The following is a 21,806-nucleotide window of genomic DNA, read 5'->3' as shown; positions in this document are numbered from 1 at the left end:
AAGTATTGCTTGGTGTTGTGGTATTCAAAAAGCTGTAAAGTAAAGTCGTGGGTGAAAAGGATGGTTACTTCAACTTGTAAAATGGGTTTAGGTGGGATATTAAGAAAAGAACTTGTTCTGAAATGTCTTTTGAAAAGTATTGCTTGGTGTTGTGGTATTCAAAAAGCTGTAAAGTAAAGTTGTTGGTGAAAAGGACGGGTACTTCAACTTGTAAAATGGGTTTAAGTGGGACATCAAGAAAAAAACTTGGTCGGAAATGTCTTTTGAAAAGTATTGCTTGGTGTTGGGGTATTCAAAAAGCTGTAAAGTAAAGTCGTGGGTGAAAAGGATAGGTACTTCAACTTTTAAAATGCGTTTAGGAGGGACATTAAGAAAAGAAGTTGTTCTGAAATGTCTTTGAAAAGTATTGCTTGGTGTTTTGGTATTCAAAAAGCTGTAAAGTAAAGTTGTGGGTGAAAAGGATGGGTACTTCAATTTGTAAAATGGGTTTAGGTGGGTTATTAAGAAAAGAACTTGTTCTGAAATGTCTTTTGAAAAGTATTGATTGGTTTTTTGGTGTTCAAAAAGCTGTAAAGTAAAGTTGTAGGTGAAAAGGATGGGTACTTCAACTTGTAAAATGGGTTTAGGTGGGACATTAAGAAAAGAACTTATTCTGAAATGTCTTTTGAAAAGCATTGCTTGGTGTTGTGGTATTCAAAAAGCTGTAAAGTAAAGTTGTTGGTGAAAAGGACGGGTACTTCAACTTGTAATATGGGTTTAAGTGGGACATTCAGAAAAAGATCTTGTTCTGAAATATCTTTTGAAAAGTATTGCTTGGCGTTGGGGTATTCAAAAAGCTGTAAAGTAAAGTTGTGGGTGAAAGGGATGGGTACTTCAACTTTTAAAATGCGTTTAGGAGGGACATTAAGAAAAGATGTTGTTCTGAAATGTCTTTTGAAAAGTATTGCTTGGTGTTGTGGTATTCAAAAAAGCTGTAAAGTAAAGTTGTTGGTGAAAAGGATGGGTACTTCAACTTTTAAAATGCGTTTAGGAGGGATATTAAGAAAAGAACTTGTTCTGAAATGTCTTTTGAAAAGTATTGCTTGGTGTTGTGGTATTCAAAAAAGCTGTAAAGTAAAGTTGTGGGTTAAAAGGATGGGTACTTCAACTTGTAAAATGGGTTTAGGAGGAATATTAAGAAAAGAGCTTGTTCTGAATTGTCTTTTGAAAAGTATTGCTTGGTGTTGTGGTATTCAAAAAGCTGTAAAGTAAAGTTGTGGGTGAAAAGGATGGGTACTTCAACTTTTAAAATTCGTTTAGGAGGGATATTAATAAAAGAAGTTGTTCTAAAATGTCTTTTGAAAAGTATTGCTTGGTGTTGTGGTATTCAAAAAGCTGTAAAGTAAAGTTGTGGGTAAAAAGGATGGGTGTTTCAACTTTTAAAATGGGTTTAGGAGGGATATTAAGAAAAGATCTTGTTCTGAAATGTTTTTGAAAAGTATTGCTTGGTGTTGTGGTATTCAAAAAGCTGTAAAGTAAAGTCGTGGGTGAAAAGGATGGTTACTTCAACTTGTAAAATGGGTTTAGGTGGGATATTAAGAAAAGAACTTGTTCTGAAATGTCTTTTGAAAAGTATTGCTTGGTGTTGTGGTATTCAAAAAGCTGTAAAGTAAAGTTGTTGGTGAAAAGGACGGGTACTTCAACTTGTAAAATGGGTTTAAGTGGGACATCAAGAAAAAAAACTTGGTCGGAAATGTCTTTTGAAAAGTATTGCTTGGTGTTGGGGTATTCAAAAAGCTGTAAAGTAAAATCGTGGGTGAAAAGGATAGGTACTTCAACTTTTAAAATGCGTTTAGGAGGGACATTAAGAAAAGAAGTTGTTCTGAAATGTCTTTTGAAAAGTATTGCTTGGTGTTGTGGCATTCAAAACGCTGTAAAGTAAAGTTGTGGGTAAAAAGGATGGGTACTTCAACTTGTAGAATAGGTTTAGGAGGGATATTAAGAAAAGAACTTGTTCTGAAATGTCTTTGAAAAGTATTGCTTGGTGTTTTGGTATTCAAAAAGCTGTAAAGTAAAGTTGTGGGTGAAAAGGATGGGTACTTCAATTTGTAAAATGGGTTTAGGTGGGACATTAAGCAAAGAAGTTGTTCTGAAATGTCTTTTGAAAAGTATTGCTTGGTGTTGTGGTGTTCAAAAAGCTGTAAAGTAAAGTTGTGGGCGAAAAGGATGGGTACTTCAACTTGTAAAATGGGTTTAGGGGGGACATTAAGAAAAGAACTTGTTCTGAAAAAATATGTTCGGGGGAGAGCTGAAAAGTTTGGGGGGAGGGGTTCTTCTGTGTCTCAAAGTGCAAAAACAAAATTAATAAAAAAACAGGGGGTCCTTTGGAGGCACAGTGGGGCCCTTTGGGGGCCTTTGGGCCCGGGGGCCCTTTGGGGTAGTGGTAGGAGACCTCAAAGAATTGTTCAAATGGAACTTGTGTATTATAACGACCAATGAGTTTCACCCCAAATCATCTTCTAAAATGTCTCAAACTTTTTCGCCCAAATCATCTTCTAAAATGTCTCAAACGGTTTCGTTCAAATAATCCCCTAAAAGTAATTTCTGTGTGTTCCTTTGTTTCGGCATCCCTGCGTTGTCACATTTGAAATTCCAATGGAACCATTTCCCGCGTAAATCTCTTCATATCATAGGTGTTCTTGGTTATACTATTATGGCTTCGATAGAATTCTCAAATTTATCTCTGTCACTAAAGATCAGAGAAGCCATATTTAAAAAATAGAATATCAATTTATCTCTGTCACTAAAGACCATTTATCCCTCAGACGTAAAGATCAAAAAAGCCATAATGTTTCTTAATTCCCCTTTTGTGGATAAAAAATTCCCCATCGATTATATAAATTAATTTCTCAGAAATCTAGTTCCCCTCGATTATTTAAATCAATTTCTAAGAAATTCTCTCCCCTTCGTCGATCAATACATTGTCCCCGTCATCGTCCCGGAGTCATTACACAAAGAAACAACAAATAAATCGACCTTGAAAATGGGGACATTGACCCCATTAGACTCGATCAATAATCCTTGAATAAATTGTAACCTGTCGGCGTTAGACTCAATTGTAGATGGCAGCACAGGTGTTGTCGTGGGAGAAATTATGGCCTCCTTACTGCTGATATCAATAGTATTTTTTAAATTCAAATCGTTGAATCAACAAACAAATTAATTTAATCAAAATAATAAATAATGTTACAATAAATCATGTATCTTAAAAGCTTAGTACAACAAATTAAATCTTACAGAGTCAATATCCATTCAAAATTACGAGCAAATGAAAATCAAAATTTTCGAGACTATTAGATTTTTGGTTCAATTAAATAAAAAAATTAAAGTTTTTTAAGTGAAATTAATAAGCGACAGTAAAACTTAAAAACGAACAGAAATTATTTCGTATATAAAAGGGACTGTCCCCTCCTCAACGCCTCGCTCTTTACGCTAATGTTTTTTTATTGTTTTAAGAAATAGAGTTGTGAAAAAGTGTCAAGCTTTAGCGTACAGAGCGAGGCGTAGAGAAGGGGACAGCCCCTTTCATATACGGAATCATTTATGTTCGTTTTAAGTTTTAATGTCGCTCCTTACTTTCAGTTAAAAAATTTGTTTCTTTTATTTAATTTCTCAACGTTTTAAATTAATGCAGGTTTTGATTTTGGCTCACCGTGCATAACCAGTTAAAACGAAATTTGCATGCTAATTTTACTTTTTTTGGATAAATGGCTTTAAATTTTATTTACGAACGTTTTCATTAGTAATAAATATACGTAACTTACGAATTATTTTACATAACGAACTTCTATATTCGTATATTTTAATTACGTTTATTATGGGGGTTTTCCCCCTAGTCCAAACCTAGCTCTTTACGCTAAAGTTCGAATTTTGTTCCAATTCTTTAAAAATGACCCCTTAATCACAAAAGCCGTTAATTAGAATAAATAGCTCTTATAAAAGTACTAAAAAACTTTAGCGTAAAGAGCGAAGTATTGACTAGGGGGCGAGCCCAAACATATACATAATAGTTTCTGTTCGTTTTAATGTTTGATGCTGCTCCTTACTTTCGGTTGAAAAACTTGTTTTTTATATATTTAATTTCTGATTTTTTAAAATAATGCTGGGAAATCCGGCAATGCTCATAGCAATGCTCCTTCCCCCATGAAAACTTCCTCCATGGATCCTCTCATGTAACCCCCGACCCAACCACCACCACCCCCCCCCCCCACTGCCAACCCCCCCCCTCCTGAAAATGCCTTTATACTTCTCAATAACCAATGCTATATCTAAACATTGGGCAACGTTCATAGCTTGCAGCCCATCCCCCGGGGGCTGTGGGGGATTAAATTATCCTCAAAGACATAGTTATTATATTTTTCGACCATGTTGAACAAAATGTCTATATCAAAATTTTGATCGGGTGACTTTGGGAAAAAATTAGTATTGGAGGGGGCTTAGTTGCCCTCCATTTTTTGGTCACTTAAAAATTTTACTAGAAATTTTGATTTCCATTCGAATGAGCCCTCGCACGATATTCTAGGACCACAATGGGTCAATACGATCACCCCTGGGGAAAAGAAAAACAAATAAGTACGCATCCGTGATCTTTCTTCTGGCAAAAAATACAAAAGTCCACATTTTTGCAGATAGGAGCTTGAAACCTCTACTTTAGAGTTCTCTGATACGCTGAATCTGATGGTGCGATTTTCATTAAGATTCTATGACTTTTAGGGGGTTTTCTTCTTTTTTCGAAAATCAGGCAAATTTTCTCAGGTGCTTAACTTTTGATGGGTAAGACTAAACTTTATGAAATTTATCTATTTGAAATTAGCATAAAAATCTGATTCTTGTGATGTATCTAATGGTATCAAAAATTCCTTTTTTAGAGCTTAGGTTACTATTGAGCGGTGTAACTCCTTACTTGCAGCTCGTTACCACGAACTGTTTGATTATGAGATTGAGCAAGCTAAGCTTGGCGTGAGGGTTGGGGGAACTGGACAGGGAATATGTACTGCAGTATTAGTGGTGAAACTGGCTGAAAAAACTCAAGTGCATACGACATTCACCTTCACCCTCCCGAAAGCTTGTTTACGCTATACTACTGTCGTTTGCAGCAGCTCCTTGCTGACAATTTTAGTAAAAGCCGAGCACCAGCACTTATATTTATGATAGTTAGTTGATGACCTTGTCAGGACAGAGTCAACGTCCCTTGGACTGCAAGAAGGGCTAAGCCACTCAGTCGTTCTTCTTCTGTTGAAAGTATCTGTTGGTTCACGATATTGTCCTGCCTTTTCTCCAAGACAGAAATGAAGTTTTCAGCCGACACGGTGCAGTTTCTATGAAACTGTACTTTTTGGTGAGCCGTGAAGCACTCTATCGCATCCAGTTCCTGAATGGTTTGTTGACTAGATTCTACAGGCGCTGGTGGCAGCCTTTTTCAGCTGTCTCTGACGAGAACAGAACGCAGAATCTGCAAAAAGTGCGCCCTCAGACGGAGAATAGGACAACCAACTGAAACGAGCGAACCAAGTTAACTGAAACTTCAGCTTCCGTTTTTCGGATACTGGAAAAATGTAGGAGATATGTGGAGTCTAAGGGCTCTTCAGCAAATGCAGTTTAGAATGTGCATCGAGACTGGATGATTTGTTGACACAACGACCGATGTCATTTGCAAACGACGACAAAGACTGGGTTTGTGCAGGTGCGTATTGTGTCGTGGTTGGTTCCAGTGTGCGTGATTCAGAAGCTTCAACGATGGCTCCATTGCCCTCTAGATCCACAGGTGTAGATAAATGTTCCGCAGACGTCCATCTAACGCCACTGTCAGAAACATCCCTGGTCCACTTGCGCGTGAAAAACGAAGTAATGTCACACTTCCTCTTCATGTTAAAAATCGCTCTTCTCTTATCCAAGTCCAAAATTGAACGGAACTGAACTGACAATCTTGCACCATCTTCTTGTAACATTTACCTCGAGCGCCCATTACTCCTAATTCACTATGCAAGGTCAGGTGAACATCGGGTTACCTAATTGGCAATTAGGTAACCCCATGTTTACCTGACCTTGCATAGTAAAATAGGATTAAAGGGATAGTAAATTAGGAACGCAATTAGTAATTGCGTAAGCGATTGCACAACCATTTACCCACAAAATGCAATAGGATTTAGTGTGGGAGCAAATTTTTTTTTCTGGTAAAGATTTGTCTTTACAGGTATTTTTTAGACTAATATTTGACTCGGTCATAAATTTCGAGGGGGGTTGAAACCGGGCTACCCCCCCCCCTGGAGACGGCCCTGCCCTCTTGCCCCCTCCAAATAAAATACTATAGCTACGCCCCTGACACTCCCATACTGGTGAAACTTAATTTGTAATTAATTTTAGACTGGAAAAAATTAGTTATTTAAAACGTGTTTCTGATCCCTTTATTTCATATACAGGGCTATCCAAAATATGAGGTAGGCTACTATCACTCTAACTTCCCTCTCTTGGTGCTAAGGTTCCCCTTTTTCAAAACAATCCTTCGAGAATAAGGACTAATTTAGTTGTGTTTTTTTTTAATAGTAAAATCTGATTCCATTAAATGTGAAAGAACTCAATACAGCTCCTCAAATACTTATTTTTTAAGTTCAAATTTTCCTCAAAATGTTTTGATACTAAAAAAATGACGGTTCCCATAAAAAACTAAGCAATATTTAAAAAAAACAATCTTTAAAACAATTTTAGGGTCCTAAAATACAAGCATTGACACAACCTACTTTATGTGTCCCAGAGGTTCACTCAAACTAACCAGGATGAGCCACAATTTGATCTCTTGCGCTGTTTTGCTATTCAGAGAAAAGTATCTTTGATGCATAGTTAAAAAACGTTAAAAGAAGTTAACGATCGAACGATTTTATTAATTGAGCCACTAATCCCTAACCTACTTCAAAATTTTAGACACAATCCAGACCTTTGCATTCTCCAACGTAGTCATTTCTAAGTTTTATTCAGCCACTTCTTCTTTATTTACAAATGTGTCTTAGTAAATCCTTACCCTAAAACAATTAGGTCATTTATTAGTTATATTATTGAATAATCATATTTAATAATCATTGGCTAATCATGAAAAATCAACAATAAACAAGCTTGTTACATTTTACAATAAGTAGAAAGGAGATACTAAATAGAATGAGTCTCGTCCTATTCACCTGCTTAATCAATATGCCAGACCATCCAGCGTGAGGGGGGGGGGTATAACCCAATGTTTTGAAATCCCCGCTTTAATGTCAACTATTACAAAGCAATTGACAACATGAGTTAGAACTTTTAACGAGAAGCAACTAGCAATAAAGTGCTTTACAATTTATGTGATTAAGGAGGGGATTGTTGCAAATTTGCTAACTTGAAATCAACTCGTTTCAGATAATTGGAAATACTATGAAATTGTATCCTGGATACAATAAAGCAATTTAACTATACGGGAATCCTTTTCTAAGGAAAATATAGAAAATACTGACATTGAACGTGTATCAGTTGGGATGTTTTGTCTTCCTGGGACTGACGTAAGATCTTGTCTCCAGCAGCTGACACTCCTTGTCTCTGGAGAGCAACTGCAAGGACCTTCGGCACACCTCGGCCATCTCAATTCATCACTGGCTAGCTCCCAAACTGAAATATAGAAGCACTACTTAAGCCCAAAATACCAAATTATGGCGAGATTTGGTAATTTGGAACTAAATCTTCCTGAATTCAGAAGTGACAATCTTACTACTACTACTACTGCTAGTAGTAGTTCCGCTAGTTCCGTCCGCTAGTGCTAGTTCCGTCGATCCTCCTCCACCCCAATCTATTCAATGCCTCCCCTTTTACACCCACCCATGAAGTTCCCATTTCCTTTAAATCTTTCTTTATGACGTCCTCCCACCCCAGACGGGGACGATCTGCTTTCCGTTTAGCCCTAGATGGTTGGCCGAAAAGAACAATCTTTGGCAATCTGTCATCCATAATCCGTAAAACGTGCCTTAACCACCTCAACCTTTCTTTCATTATAGCCCTAGAGAGCGGTATTGAACCACATTTTTCGTATAGCCTATTGTTTGAAATACGGTCAGTCAGCCGGGTACCCGGAACAATCCTTAAGCAATTTCTCTGGAAAACATCTAGCAAATCTTCATCCACTTTTCGGAGCGTCCATGCTTCAGAGCCATATTTGACCACTGTCATCACTGTAGCTTTTAATATTCTAATCTTGGTTTGCAGATTTATCTTCCTATTCTTCCAGACTTTTTTTAACTGTGAAAAAACACACTGAGCCCTGGCTATTCTATTTTTAACATCTTCACTGCTCCCACCATCTTTACTAATAATACTACCAAGGTAAGTGAAGCTGCCCACCTGATCAATCTTCTCATTACCTAAAGTCTCCTTTTCATCTTAACTTATTCCAAGCCTTAGTGACTTAGTCTTCCTAACATTAATCTTCAAACCGATTCTAGCACCCTGAAGTAGCAAAACCTCTGAAAGTTCTTTCATTTTGCTCAAACTTTGATCTAGAATTCTTAGATCATAAGCATACTCCAAGGTCAGGAATCTTTTCTCTCTCTGTTTGACTCCATTATTTGCCATTGCCTTTCACGTGCTGTGTAAAACAAAGACCAAAAAAATAATCCCTACTAAGGGGGATAGACGACAACCCTGCTTAATTCTTGATTTAATACAAAACTAGCTGCAAACCTCATTTCCTACTTTAACCGCAGCAGTGTTATTCTCGTACATAGCACTAATCACTTTAATGTATTTGTCTACTATACCGTACAAGGATAAAACCTTTACAATCTTACACATCTGGTTATTTCTTTAAAACACCTCTAGGCTATTTATTTCTTAGAAAAACATTATTATTTTTTTAAACCTACTGTTTCTGAATAGATGCTGATAAAATAAAAATAAAACATCAGCATGGAATAGGATCTTTAGTGTGTTCTTTTAGGTCTTTTTGTGGTCAGTATAATCTTTAGCGTATTGTTTTTGTTAGCGGTATTCTAGCCGTTAGAATTTCAAACCCAGGCTGTTCAAATTTGACCTTTTCAGTTAGGATTCCGATTGAATCTTGAGTTAAATCCAGTTTAGTTCGGACTTACATTTCAGTCGATTTCTATATCAATGATTTCTATATCAACAGTCGATTTCTATATCAATGTCTTAAAACTTGTGTTAAGTGACAACATACTGCACCAAGTGGTCTTTTTTTTTTTTTCATTGCTTTCTTTGTCAGTAAAGTGAAGGCCACTGAATCCTTTTCAGAATAAATGTTTGTAGTTTATATGGCAAAATGATAAAGGGTCAGCTGTTAAAAAAATAAAAAATTGGAACAACCATAAAATTGGAGGGGCCATGGCCCAGACTTTTCTGTATTTCAAAATTGTTTTATACTTTCCATATAAATGCTTTTTAGGTCGGTATTAAAAAATCTTTATACATGGATATATAAAACGCATTGTTTTTTGTTTTTTTTTATGTAATTCAAGTATTATTATGCTTTTACGATATACAAATTATCAAATACTTATTGGTTCTGAGGTGTAAAAACAGACCAGACAAAAACTTGATTATTTTCATCCTTCACCACATATGGATTTGAATCATCGCCAACAATCATTTCCATCTCACCATTGGGATTTGCTGCTTCTGGATTCCCTATTGCTAGCAACAAATCCTCATTTTCATTATTTGTCAAAGAGGCGATTGCTTGGTCCTCTTCTGTATTCATGCTATCTATTTTCAACTTCCCAATCTTTCCATTTTTCCACCCCAGCTAAGAACAGTATGAGTCTGTTTGGGTCCACGGTTTCTACCAGGGTTGCTCATTTCATTATCAGTCAGACATTCACTGCAGCTAGAAGAACATTACGATCAGCATCATCTCTTTCGTGCATGAGCAAGTGGCGTTTCATGTCTGACCGCATACGAAACGTCTTGCAACAGATGGAGAACTTAAGTGGGCGTTCACCTGTGTGAATCCGTCTGTGATTGGTCAAGTAGGTGGCGGCCCTGAATCTTTTGTGACAAAATTCACATTCATAGTTCCTTTCTCCAGTGTGACAAACTTCACATGTTTGCACAAAGCCTCAAATTTGCCGTAGAAAAAATTCATGTTGTGACCAAGATGGGATCAAAACTGCCCAAGGCTTCAATTTACACTGCTTAAGTGTCTTCGTGTACACTTGAGAAGGTGTGTTGGTCCCCATCCTACATAGGATTCAGACTCATTGCTTTTCCTGAGGCCATAATAATTGTGATGATTTAAATGACATGAAAATTGCAACTTGGAATGTCACAACGTCGAAAACAACTATCGTAATGACATTCTGACTGAAGAATTTTGACGTTTTGAATTTATTGGTAGTTTCAAAAATCCATTTCCATGTCCCAGGCAAATGAAACATGAACTAAGGTGAAATAGAATTTATTAAACCAGGTGAAGCTGCATAGGTAAGGTGTTGGGCTCATCATGAAGATAGGAGCTGCTAAATTTTGCTTGGAATGGGATGGTATCGATAATAGACTGTTAGTTTCTCGTTTTACGACTAAAAAGTGCAAGGTATTATTCACAGTAGTATATGCTCATGTAGAACTGACTGATGGAGATAGTAGTGACAGAGTTGAATTTTAGTCACGACTACAGGAGCAAAAATACAAGATACCAGGTAGAAACATGGTATTTTGTTAGGTGATTTCAATGACCAGGTTGGTAGAAATAGGGATAAAAGGTATCCTAGCTTTGGTAAAATTGGTGTAGAAAAAAAATAGTAGTGGATATAGACTGCTACAACTATGTGGGTATAACAATCTAGTTATAACCAATACAGTATTTGATCATAAGATGGCCCATAGCTTCAGACGATACTCGCATGATGGTAAGACGACCAACCTTATTGATTATGCTATTGTAAAGAAAAAACTGGCAGGATGGAGGCAAGATGCCAGAGTATGTGGGAGTACTATTATTGGTGTTAAAAGTAAAGATCACCATCTAGCATTATCTAGGTTTAATCTAAAGCTAGAAATTAGGAAGGGTGACAACCTTCCGTGAACTTATGACATTTTTATATACCAGGATAAGACTTTGAGAGAAACTTTCCAGGATCTGTTGAATGTTAAACCAAAGAGTCTAAAATCGGACAACCTAGAAGATGAATGGAATCATTTCGGAAAATAGTTTGTGAGGTGGCAGGTGGTGTCTTAGGGAGGAAAGTTAGAAACGCAGCTAGGAATATTAAGGAAAATGTTTTAAGTATATTTAAAAAGAGAAGGGCGATGTACAAGAAATATTTTAGTGATAGATCATATAAAAATAAGAGGAATGTAAGGAAAGTAGAGAAGCATTAAAATATGAATTGAGGAGGTGTGAAGTGGACACCTTGGGTAAAATTGCTGAAGATCTTAAAGATGCAGCCAAACGGCATAATAAGAAAATATTGTGTTTGCATGTTAAAAAAGGGAGAGGGAATAATTAATCTGGACCTGTCGCAGTTAAAGATTAGTAATAAGGAGAGAGTTAAAGACTGTTGGGCAGATGGTTTTGAGAATGTGCTAAACAGTATTAAAGTTGCAGGAAATGATATAGAATAGAATGAAAACGTTTGCGACACTTTGTAAGTGAAGGAAGATTTATTTTGTGTGGAAAAAATAAAGACAGTACGAAAAGGATTGAAAATTAATAAGGCCCCAGGGGCTGACCGTGAAGTGAATGATTTTTTTTTTTTTACTTGAGGTGCTGCAGAAATTTTTAAGAGAAGAACCGTATGGTTTTAGGAAGGGGAGAGGATGCATCGACCAAATGTTTATTCTTAGAATAATAATTGAGAAGTGCCTGAGTCATCCAAGACCCTTAGTTCTTAGCCTTATAGATTATGAGCAATTGTTTAATTCCACCAATAGAAGAGCCCTAGCGAAGGTCCTATCCTTGTATATTATTAAATAAATAAAAAAAACAAGTTTTTTTTAACTGAAAGTAAGGAGCGACATTAAAACTTAAAACGAACAGAAATTATTCCGTATATGAAGGGGATGTCCCCTCCTCAACGCCTCGCTCTTTACGCTAGAGCTTTTTAATTGTTTAAAAAAAAGTTGTGAGACAGACTCAAACTTTAGCGTAAAGAGCGAGGCGTTGAGGAGGGGACAGCTCCTTTCGTATACGGAATACTTTCTGTTCGTTTTAAGTTTTAATGTCGCTCCTTACTTTCAGTTAAAAAAAAAACTTATTTTCTTATTTAATTTCTGAACGTTTTTTAATTAATGCACGTTTGCTTTTGGCTCACCGTACATGAATAATTAAAACAAAATTTGCATATTAATTTTACAGTTTTTTTGGCTAAATTGCTTTCTCGAAATTTTGTTTTGACTTAACTTAAGAATTAACTTACTTAACGAACTTCTTTATTCGTATATTTTTATTACGTATATTTCTACGTATATTTCACGTATATATTCACCCCCTAGTCGATACCTCACTCTTTACGCTAAATTTCAAATTTTGTTCCAATTCTTTAAGAATGACCCCTGAATCACAAAGGCCGTTAATTAGAATAAATGGCTCTGATGAAAGTAGAAAAAAACACTTTAGCGTAAAGAGCGAGTTAATGACTACGGGGCGAACCCAATCACATACGTAATAATTTCTGTTCGTTTTAAGTTTTGATGTTGCTCCTTACTTTCAGTTGAAAAAATGTTTTTTTTTAATTTAATTTCTGCTCGTTTTTTTTTTTTAAATAATGCTGTAAAATCTGGCGCCCCCTTCATAGGAATGTCCCTTCTCCCATGAAAACTTTCTTCATGGAAAGATTCTCCCACGTAACACCCGACCCCCCCCCCCCAACTACAAGAAAAAATTCCCCCTGAAAACTTCTGTATACTTCCCAATAACCAATGCCTTATGTAAACATTGGGCAAAGTTCAGAAATTGCAGACCTTCCCCCGGGGACTGCGGGGGATTAAGTCATCCTCAAAGACATAGCTATTGTATTTTTCGACCATGCTGAACAAAATGACTATTTCAAAATTTTGATCGGGTGATTTTGGGGAAAAAGGAGCGTGGGTGGGGGCCTAGTTGCCCTTCATTTTTTGATCACTTTAAAAGAGAACTAGAACTTTTTATTTCTGTTTGAGTGAGCCCTCCCGTGATATTCTAGGACCCATGGGTCGATACGAACACCCCTGGGAAAGAAAAAACAAATAAACACGCATCAGTGATCTTTCTTCTGGCAAAAAATACAAAATTCCACATTTTTGCAGATAGGAGCTTGAAACTTTCATAGTGAGGTTCTCTAATACACTGAATCTGATGATGCAGTTTTCATTGAAGTTCTATGACTTTTAGGGGGTGTTTTCTCCTTTTTTCGAAAATAAGGCAAATTTTCACAGGTGTGTAACTTTTGATGGGTAGTACTAAACCTGATGAAATTAATATATTTGAAATCAGCATAAAAATCTGATCCTTTTGATGAATCTATTGGTATCAAAATTCCGTTTTTTAGAGTTTCGGTTACTATTGAGCCGGGTCGCTCCTTACTTACAGTTCGTTACCACGAGCTGTCTGGTACCAGATAAATACATTAAGTGATTTGTGCTATGTACGATAGTAAAATTTCTGCAGTTAAGGTAGGAAATAAGGTTAGTAGCTGGTTTTGCATTGAATCAGGAGTTAAGCAGGGTTGCGCTCTATCCTCACTTATATGGATCATTTTGATGGACTTTGCTCTAATGATAGTGGCAAAGGCTATTGGGGGAGAGAATAGGATTAAATGGGAAAGCAAAAGATTATTCGGACGATTTAAGCAACCTCGATGAAAATGTTGGCAAAATGAACGACTTTTTTTGAGGTTTTGGAAGCTCAGGGCGCAAAAATAGGCTTAAAAATTAATGCTGAAAAGACTAAGTCACTTAGACTGGGAATAAGTGAAGGTAAATACGTGATTTTGGGTGGCGAGAAGATTAATAAAGTGGATGGGCTCACTAGCCTAGGTAGTATTCAGGAATATAATTTTGTCAAAATCCTGTTGGGGAGGGGGGGGGGCCAAATTTGTAGCCGATTTTCTCAAGTAAAGTAAAAATGTGCCATGTAGTACCATAAAGGCAAAGGATACTAAAGAAAGCTGATCTGTTTCGCTGGGTGCTTGAATTATGTAGGCCTATCTTAGTTTCATGAGGTTTTCGAAGACACTAAATATGAGCTGGGGGGCAAACTGTGGTCTGCAGTTTGCCCCCCCTGCATAAGCAGTGAAGGTATTAAAAGTTGAATAGCTAAGGCCGAGAGTTGAAAAAAGGATAATGGAATATAGGTCTACGAACTGAGGTTAGAATATTGGAAGTTACAGTGATTACAATGATCAAATATGGTTCTGTACCATGGGCGCTCCGAAAGACAGAGGAAGATTTATTACACATTTGCCAGAGGAATTGTCTAAGGATTTTTTTTTGGGTAATCATCTGACTGACCGTATTTCAAACAGTAAGCTCTACGAAGATTGTTACGAAAAAAAATAAACTTTAACGTAAGAGACAGCATGAAATTATAAATAATGAAGAAATTGAGGGGTTTTGGAATATTCCCCCTATATTCTAAAAGATCAAGTGGGTTAGAATATCTTATAGTGTTTATTTTTTTATTTCATTTCTTTCGATTCTGTTTTTTTTTTTTGGGGGGGGGGGGGTTGAAGGGGTTTAGTTATCATAGCAGGATAAAATTAAGGTTAAATACAATAATTTAGAAAAATGAGAAGTAGTGGCGACTGTAAAAGAGGTGCCCAATACCTATGAGTGGGTTTTCTGAAATTTGCTTAGTGATTAATTACTTAAGAAATAGAATAGAGTGACATATTACAATAATTAAAATTTTACTGAGTGTTAACGTAACATAGGGATTTAACTTAATATAAGTATGAGGAGTCAAACTCCATCTTATGTTCAAATAAGTAAACAATAGTTTGAGTAAAGAAACTTTTCAAAAAGACCTCAAGCCTGGCTATGACGTTTAAATTTTCCGTGGGAAATTCTGCACGGGATGAATTTTTTTAAAGAATTTTCCGTGGGGAGAATTTGCCAGGGAAATTTTGCACTGGAAATTTTTCAAGGGAAAATCTACAGAGAGAAATTTCCCGGATCAAGGGGTGAGGGGGGGGGTAATTTTCCAGGGTGGTATCTGCCTAGAACTGTTATAACGTTCTTTATTGGTCAATTACGATAATCTATCTATGCACAGTATTTTTTTTTACTTTCAAAATTGCGAAAAATTAATAAATAAATAGCCTATATTATTATAAAGAAATAGGCTCTGAGCAAATTTTCTTCTTCCCTTTTTTTATTTGCTTATTAGTAAGATATAGATAAAAAAAATTATTTTGTTAATTTTCTTTTCATTAATGACTAAAACAATTTATTTAGATTCAGTAATGTGCAAATACTTTTGGTCCTTTTGGGAATTTGAGGGGTTAGTGAAACCACACCAAATTTGTGGTAATTTCTAAAAAAAAAATTTAATTTCACATATTACATATGCAACTTTAAGCTTGCTTTAATTTTTCAATTCGCTCTTTACTTCTATGGTAAACTGATTCTTGAAAAGATCATTTCGTGTCGTGCGGCAATGAACAACAATTTCTTATTAAATTCTAAAATAAAAGTAGCAGTAAAATTTGGAAAAGAGATTTATTCTGAAATCAGAGCAGGATTAGCCCCAACCTCCCAAAAGTTTCTCATTCCCAGTATTTCGTTGCATCATCAACATCACTTCGTTAAGATACAGCATATGTGCCAATTTTGCTTTGAGGCGTGGACTCAGAGGCCACAATTGGAACTTTACGGTCCGTAAACCTCAAAATTTTGTGATTGTTTGTTTTATTTATCATGCAACATTTTTTTGTAATCATTTCAAAACTTTTGTTTCAAGTGTCCATGCCTCTACAAAATTTTGATCGATCCATAAAAAATTCCCGTGCAAGTGCGTGTTTACTTTTAATATAATCATGGTCCCCTCATATTAATTTCCATAACCTAAAAAATATGGTCTGAGAAGCAGAAACATTTCAACAAATATGTAAAAAAAGGGATACAATTAAAATTTATCAATAATTTTGTCTATGAATATAATTTGCTACTAAATGTGCTATTAAACTTTCAATAAATGTTAATAATTTATTAATAAAAACAATAATCAATAGAGTAACATGAACTTATAAATAAAAAAATAAAGATTACCTGGCTGCTCAATGCCCAGTAATCTTCTTTCCAGAAACTCGAAGCCCATTTGGAGTTTTTGTATATCTTCTTTCATTGTCCTCAAGAAACTTTGTACCTGATTTTTTGTTTGAGTCTCATTTCCTGACTTTTGCATTATTGCTGTGAAAAGCTCATCTCTCGACCTACCCAATGCATCACATGCTGTGATTTGACATTCACCTGTTTCTTCGTCGACAAATGGTGCATATATTTTTCTTTTTGTCCCCCATGGTATAGCTGACGAAAAGACGGCGAGGTATGGTAGAAGGTGTAAAACTTTTAAATGCATCCTTACTTCAATAAAGACGTTTTTAGACTAGTCAATGTTCATTTTGGCTTCGTCAAATTCGTTCTGCAACCTTAATTTAATAAACACTTCATAGTTGGCTTCTCCTAGGCTAAATCGAAAGCTCTACTTTAGTTATTTTAGTGTCGCCCATTTGCTTAACAGAGTAAGCGTACTATCAATGCTAGTCGGGTCAATTTAACAGGTTGTGGCAACCAGAAGATTTATGCCTATCTTAGATGGTTAAACATAGAAGTAAGTGAACCGTTATGATCCACTTTAGCTCAAACTTGTTTTATGAAAGGTATATGATTAAAAAACTGGAGGTGTTTTCGAAAAACTTTACTTTTCTTTCCAAGTATGTCATATTTGTGCTGTTATCTGTTTCAGGGATACCATCTTAAGACAATCTATCGAACTATTACTTACGGGCCCATAGAATGAGTAGATTACAGGTAGTTGATGGGCTGGCGTCCTTAGGAAATTGTCTCTTTCGTCACACCCCATACCCCTAACTCTATTTTAACACTCTAAAAGGACATATGGACCCTGACCTTGATTAAGTGAAATATTCAGAATTCTATTGCAAATATTCACTCTGTTTTTTTTTCGAAATAGACTTGTTTTTTTTTTTTTTTTATTTATAGAAGAATACTGAAGACATTTATGTTGCAATTTACTTTGTTGAATATTGACTGCGCTCTTTGAATATTGAAAGAAAATGAGTGATTTCTCTTTATTAGATATTAATAGATCGGTTAATGAATAGAAGACAGAGCTGCGAACGTTACAGTAGAAGTTGGAGCCTAATGCAAATTAAAAAAAAAGTTTTTTTAACTGGAAGTTAGAAACGACGTTAAAACTTAAAACGAACAAAAATTATTCCATAAAAGGGGCTGTCCCCTCCTTAACGCCTCGCTCTTTACGCTAAAGTTTTTTATTGTTTAAAAAAATAGAGTTGTGAGAAAGTCAAACTTTAGCATAAAGAGCGAGGCGGTGAGGAGGGGATAGCCCCTTTCATATACGGAATAATTTCTGTTTGTTCTAAGTTATAACGTCGTTCCTTACTTTCAGTTAAAAAAAAACTTGTTTTTTAGTTTAATTTTGGAACGTTTTTGAATTAACGCAGATTTTGATTTTACCTCACCGTACACGAATAATTAAAACAAATTTGCAAATTAATTTTACTTTTATTTGGTTAAACGGCTTTCTCGAAACTTGTTTAATTTTATTTACGAACGTTTTTATTAACAATAAATAAACGTAACTTACGAATTAACTTACGTAACAAACTTCTATATTCATACATTATTAATACGTATACTAGAGGGTTCGCCCCCTAGTCAATATATATATATATATATATATATATATATATATATATATATATATATATATATATATATATATATATATAAATACCTTACCCTTTAAGCTAAATTTTGAAATTTGTTACAATTCTTTAAAAATAACCCTTAATCAAAAAGGCCGCTAATTAGACTAAATAGCTCTTATGGAAGTACTAAAAAATCTTTGGCTTAAAGAGCAAGGTACTGACTAGGGGATGAACCCAATCATATACGTAATATTTTCTGTTTGTTTTAAGTTTTGATGTTGCTCCTTACTTTCAGTTGAAAAACTTGTTTGTTTTTTTATTTAATTTCTGATCTTTTTTTAAATAATACTGGGAAATCCGGCGCCCCCTTCATAGCAATGTCCCTTCCCCCTTGAAAACTTCCTTCCTGGAAAGATACTCCAACATAACCTCCGAACCCCCCCCCCCCTCCCCACTACCAGAAAAAAATCCTCCTGAAAACGTCTGTATACTTCGCAATAACCAATACTATATGTTAACATTGGGTAAAGCTCATAACTTTCAGCCCTCCCCCTGGGGACTTCGGGTGATTAAGTCATCCTAAAAGACATACTTATCATATTTTTGACCATGCTGAACAAAATAGCTATCTAAAAATTTTGATCGGAAGGCATTGGAAAAAATTGAGCGTGGGAGGGGGCCTAGTTGCCCTCCATTTTTTTGGTCACTTAAAAAGGGCACTAGAACTTTTAATTTCTGTTCCAATGAGCCCTCTCACGATATTCTAGGACCACTGTGTCGATACGATTAACCCTGGGGAAAAAAAAACTAAAAAACAAATAAACACGCATCCGTGATCTTTCTTCTGGCCAAAAAAAAAAAATGCAAATTTCCACATTTTTGCAGATAGGAGCTTGAAAACTCTACAGTAAGGCTTTCTGATACGCTGAATATGATGGTGTGATTTTCAGTAAGGTTCAATAGCTTTTAGGGGGCCTTTCCTCCTTTTTCGACAATCAGCCAAATTTTATCAGGCACGTAACTTTTGATGGATAGAACTAAACTTGATGAAACTTATATATTTGAAATCACCATTAAAATCTGATTTTTTATGTATCTATTGGTATCAAAATCCCGTTTTCTAGAGTTTCGGTTACCATTGAGCCGGGTCGCTCCTTACATACAGTTCGCTACCACGAACTGTTTCATTGAAATATGAATGGAATGTGAAGTTTGATATGCATGTTATAGCATCCAGTCAATTCAAGATGGATGGACAATTATGCTTTGCTGCATAGTTCAAAAAATTGAACATAAATGCTATAGAAAAAAATGAATGTAATTGTCGAAACGAAAGGTGAAAACGGATTGAATGATCTATTGAAAAAGCCATGATAATAATTGTATTTCGCCTTTTTTGCACACATTTTTACGAAAATGAGATTGACCTTTGAAATTCTCTTTTTCTTTAACAAAACATCAGTAGTATCCCCGTAGGCGCTTCCACGAGACCCATAGGGAATTAACATGGAATTTCTGTGAGTCCGTTAGGGAATTCTAAGTGGAGCTCCTAATCCCTCACACCTGGGCAATGTGGTCAGCCGGAAAGATTCCCGAGATTCCAATTTTGTTTCAGTATTGGCAAGATTCCGAGTGCAACCCCCAGGCTTTCCAATATTTCCCCTAATATATATATATATATATATATATATATATATATATATATATATATATATATATATATATATATATATATATATATATATATATATATATATATATATATATATATATATATATATATATATATATATATATATATATATATATATATATATATATATATATATATATATATATATATATATATATATATATATATATATATATATATATATATATATATATATATATATATATATATATATATATATATATATATATATATATATATATATATATATATATATATATATATATATATATATATACATATATACATATATATATATATATATATATATATATATATATATATATATATATATATATATATATATATATATATATATATATGTATATATATATATGTATATATATATATATATATATATATATATATATATATATATATATATATATATATATATATATATATATATATATATATATATAACTGCCACTTGTCTCGATTTGTAACCATTTTCCAGAAGATACCCAGGTGTCCCATTATTCCTTCAGTATTAAAAAAGAGTTCAGCCTGTCAACATCAAATGGATGCTTATACATTACTGGATATAGAAAGTTTTAGAGAGATGAAGCCTAGAGTACCTAAAGTAGCAGTGGAAATTACAAGGGGTTGCTGACTAACCCTAGAATGGGACAAGATGTATGCAGGATATGTTATATCATTAAGCAAATTCAAGTTGGAATAACAATTATGCTTTGTGGCTAACGTGAATTTAGTGCATATACAAGGACTACAAGACGGATTAAATGTGTTACCGAAATTTATTAAAGAGAACAATCTATAAGAAAAAGGTTTGTTACTAGCGAGATTCTTTTAGTCTGTATTCCGTAGTTAAATTGTTAAAATGGATGGATTTGAGAACCAGAAAATGCTATATAATCTAATAAAATTGGAAAGGTGGTTAATTTTACATTCTGATTTTCTAGAATTATCTCTTCGAAGAAAAATATTTCTCGAGAAATTCTTAACGATACAATGGGAACTGAATATCCCATTTTGTAAGATATCGTGTCTAAACAAGTTTTGTAACGTCATTAATACTAGAAGAAATTTAATTGATCGGAAGTCTGTTTTTTCTGGAAGTGAGACAGTCAACATCGAAAAATGTTTTACACATTGAGTTTTTGTTTCTCGTCTTTGTAATTTGTTCGATTATGTGTAATGTGTTGTAATTTATTTTTTGTGTGTGTTTTTTCTTTTTCGGTGATACTCCGTCTTTTGTACCTTTTTTGACGGGTAATAAATAAATAAAAAATAAATAAACATGTCCACTATGCTTGTATACATCGGGCAGCTGGTCATCCTGTGAGAATTTCACTTTTTCCGATAACTATAATGAAAAGTGTAGATTATTCAATCCATGTAAATTGCATAAAGGATGTGCTGTGCAAAATAAAGACTGTAATTTCTGTCTTGAAGAGATTTGTGACTCTCATAACAGAGGAATATTATTAGTAGGGGAAAGATACGGAAAAAAAATGGTCGAACCAGGAAAAAATTTATACAGAAATTATTTTTTTACCACTGTGTTCAAAAAAGAGAGCTCTACAACATATCAAAAATCTAAATCTCCATCCCGTTGCGAAATTCCCTTTTTTCAGGTTTTTTGCGCCTATTTTTCAGATATTTCCAGAATCCGAGAATGAGGAACCGTGAAAAGAAAAGTAGTTTATTGATGGTTTCCCTTTTAAGAAACGATTGTTTTTGTGCTCTTTTATTAGACAGAAACATCACGTTTAATCATTTAATTCTTTTTTATGTTTTGTTTTTGTTTTTGTATGAAGTAAAAAAAAAAAAAAAAAAAAAAATAAAGCGACACACGATCACGGGGTTTTTTTCGAAGAGAAGCACGAATTTTCGGTTCATTTTTCCCCATCTTAACAAATAGCCTACCGGCGTTCCGAATCCATTTCTTTTCCTACCGAGCTTTATTGGTGACGACATTTTCAACCAGCTGGAAAGTCCCTTCTGATATTCACTTTCTGTTACACCATGCCTTGATCTTACACTCTTTTCAAAGTTGCTTCAGTCTGCTGAGCCTTGTAGAGCCACCTATCTGCAAAAAACTCCTCAGATGGAAAGTATTTTGGAGTCCGAGCAGAGATTTAACACAGGTGCGTTTTGTTTTGTTTTTCTTGCCGATGCTTTTGCAACGTAACTACTAGGAAGCAGAAAGGAAT

The 21,806-nt window shown here is 34.8% G+C and overlaps 1 protein-coding gene across 1 annotated transcript in view; it reads right to left on the bottom strand.

The window, feature by feature from the left end:
• LOC148952325 (uncharacterized) overlaps positions 1–16,602 on the bottom strand; it is a 289,139-nt gene extending 272,537 nt beyond the window's left edge. The window contains exons 1-2 of the mRNA XM_089088930.1: positions 16,255–16,602; positions 7,518–7,668 (exon numbers count right to left, since the gene is read on the bottom strand). Coding sequence (XP_088945056.1) covers positions 7,518–7,668; positions 16,255–16,564 — 461 coding nt within the window. The 5' untranslated portion in view covers positions 16,565–16,602. The remainder of the gene's footprint in view (positions 1–7,517; positions 7,669–16,254) is intronic.
• Positions 16,603–21,806: the final 5,204 nt, after the last annotated feature.

The sequence above is a fragment of the Artemia sp. Qi Xiang Cuo genome, chromosome 5, assembly GCF_049724085.1.
Source record: "Artemia sp. Qi Xiang Cuo chromosome 5, ASM4972408v1, whole genome shotgun sequence".
Classification (NCBI taxonomy): Eukaryota; Metazoa; Arthropoda; class Branchiopoda; order Anostraca; family Artemiidae; genus Artemia; species Artemia sp. Qi Xiang Cuo.
This window is presented reverse-complemented; position numbering and strand designations above follow the sequence as displayed.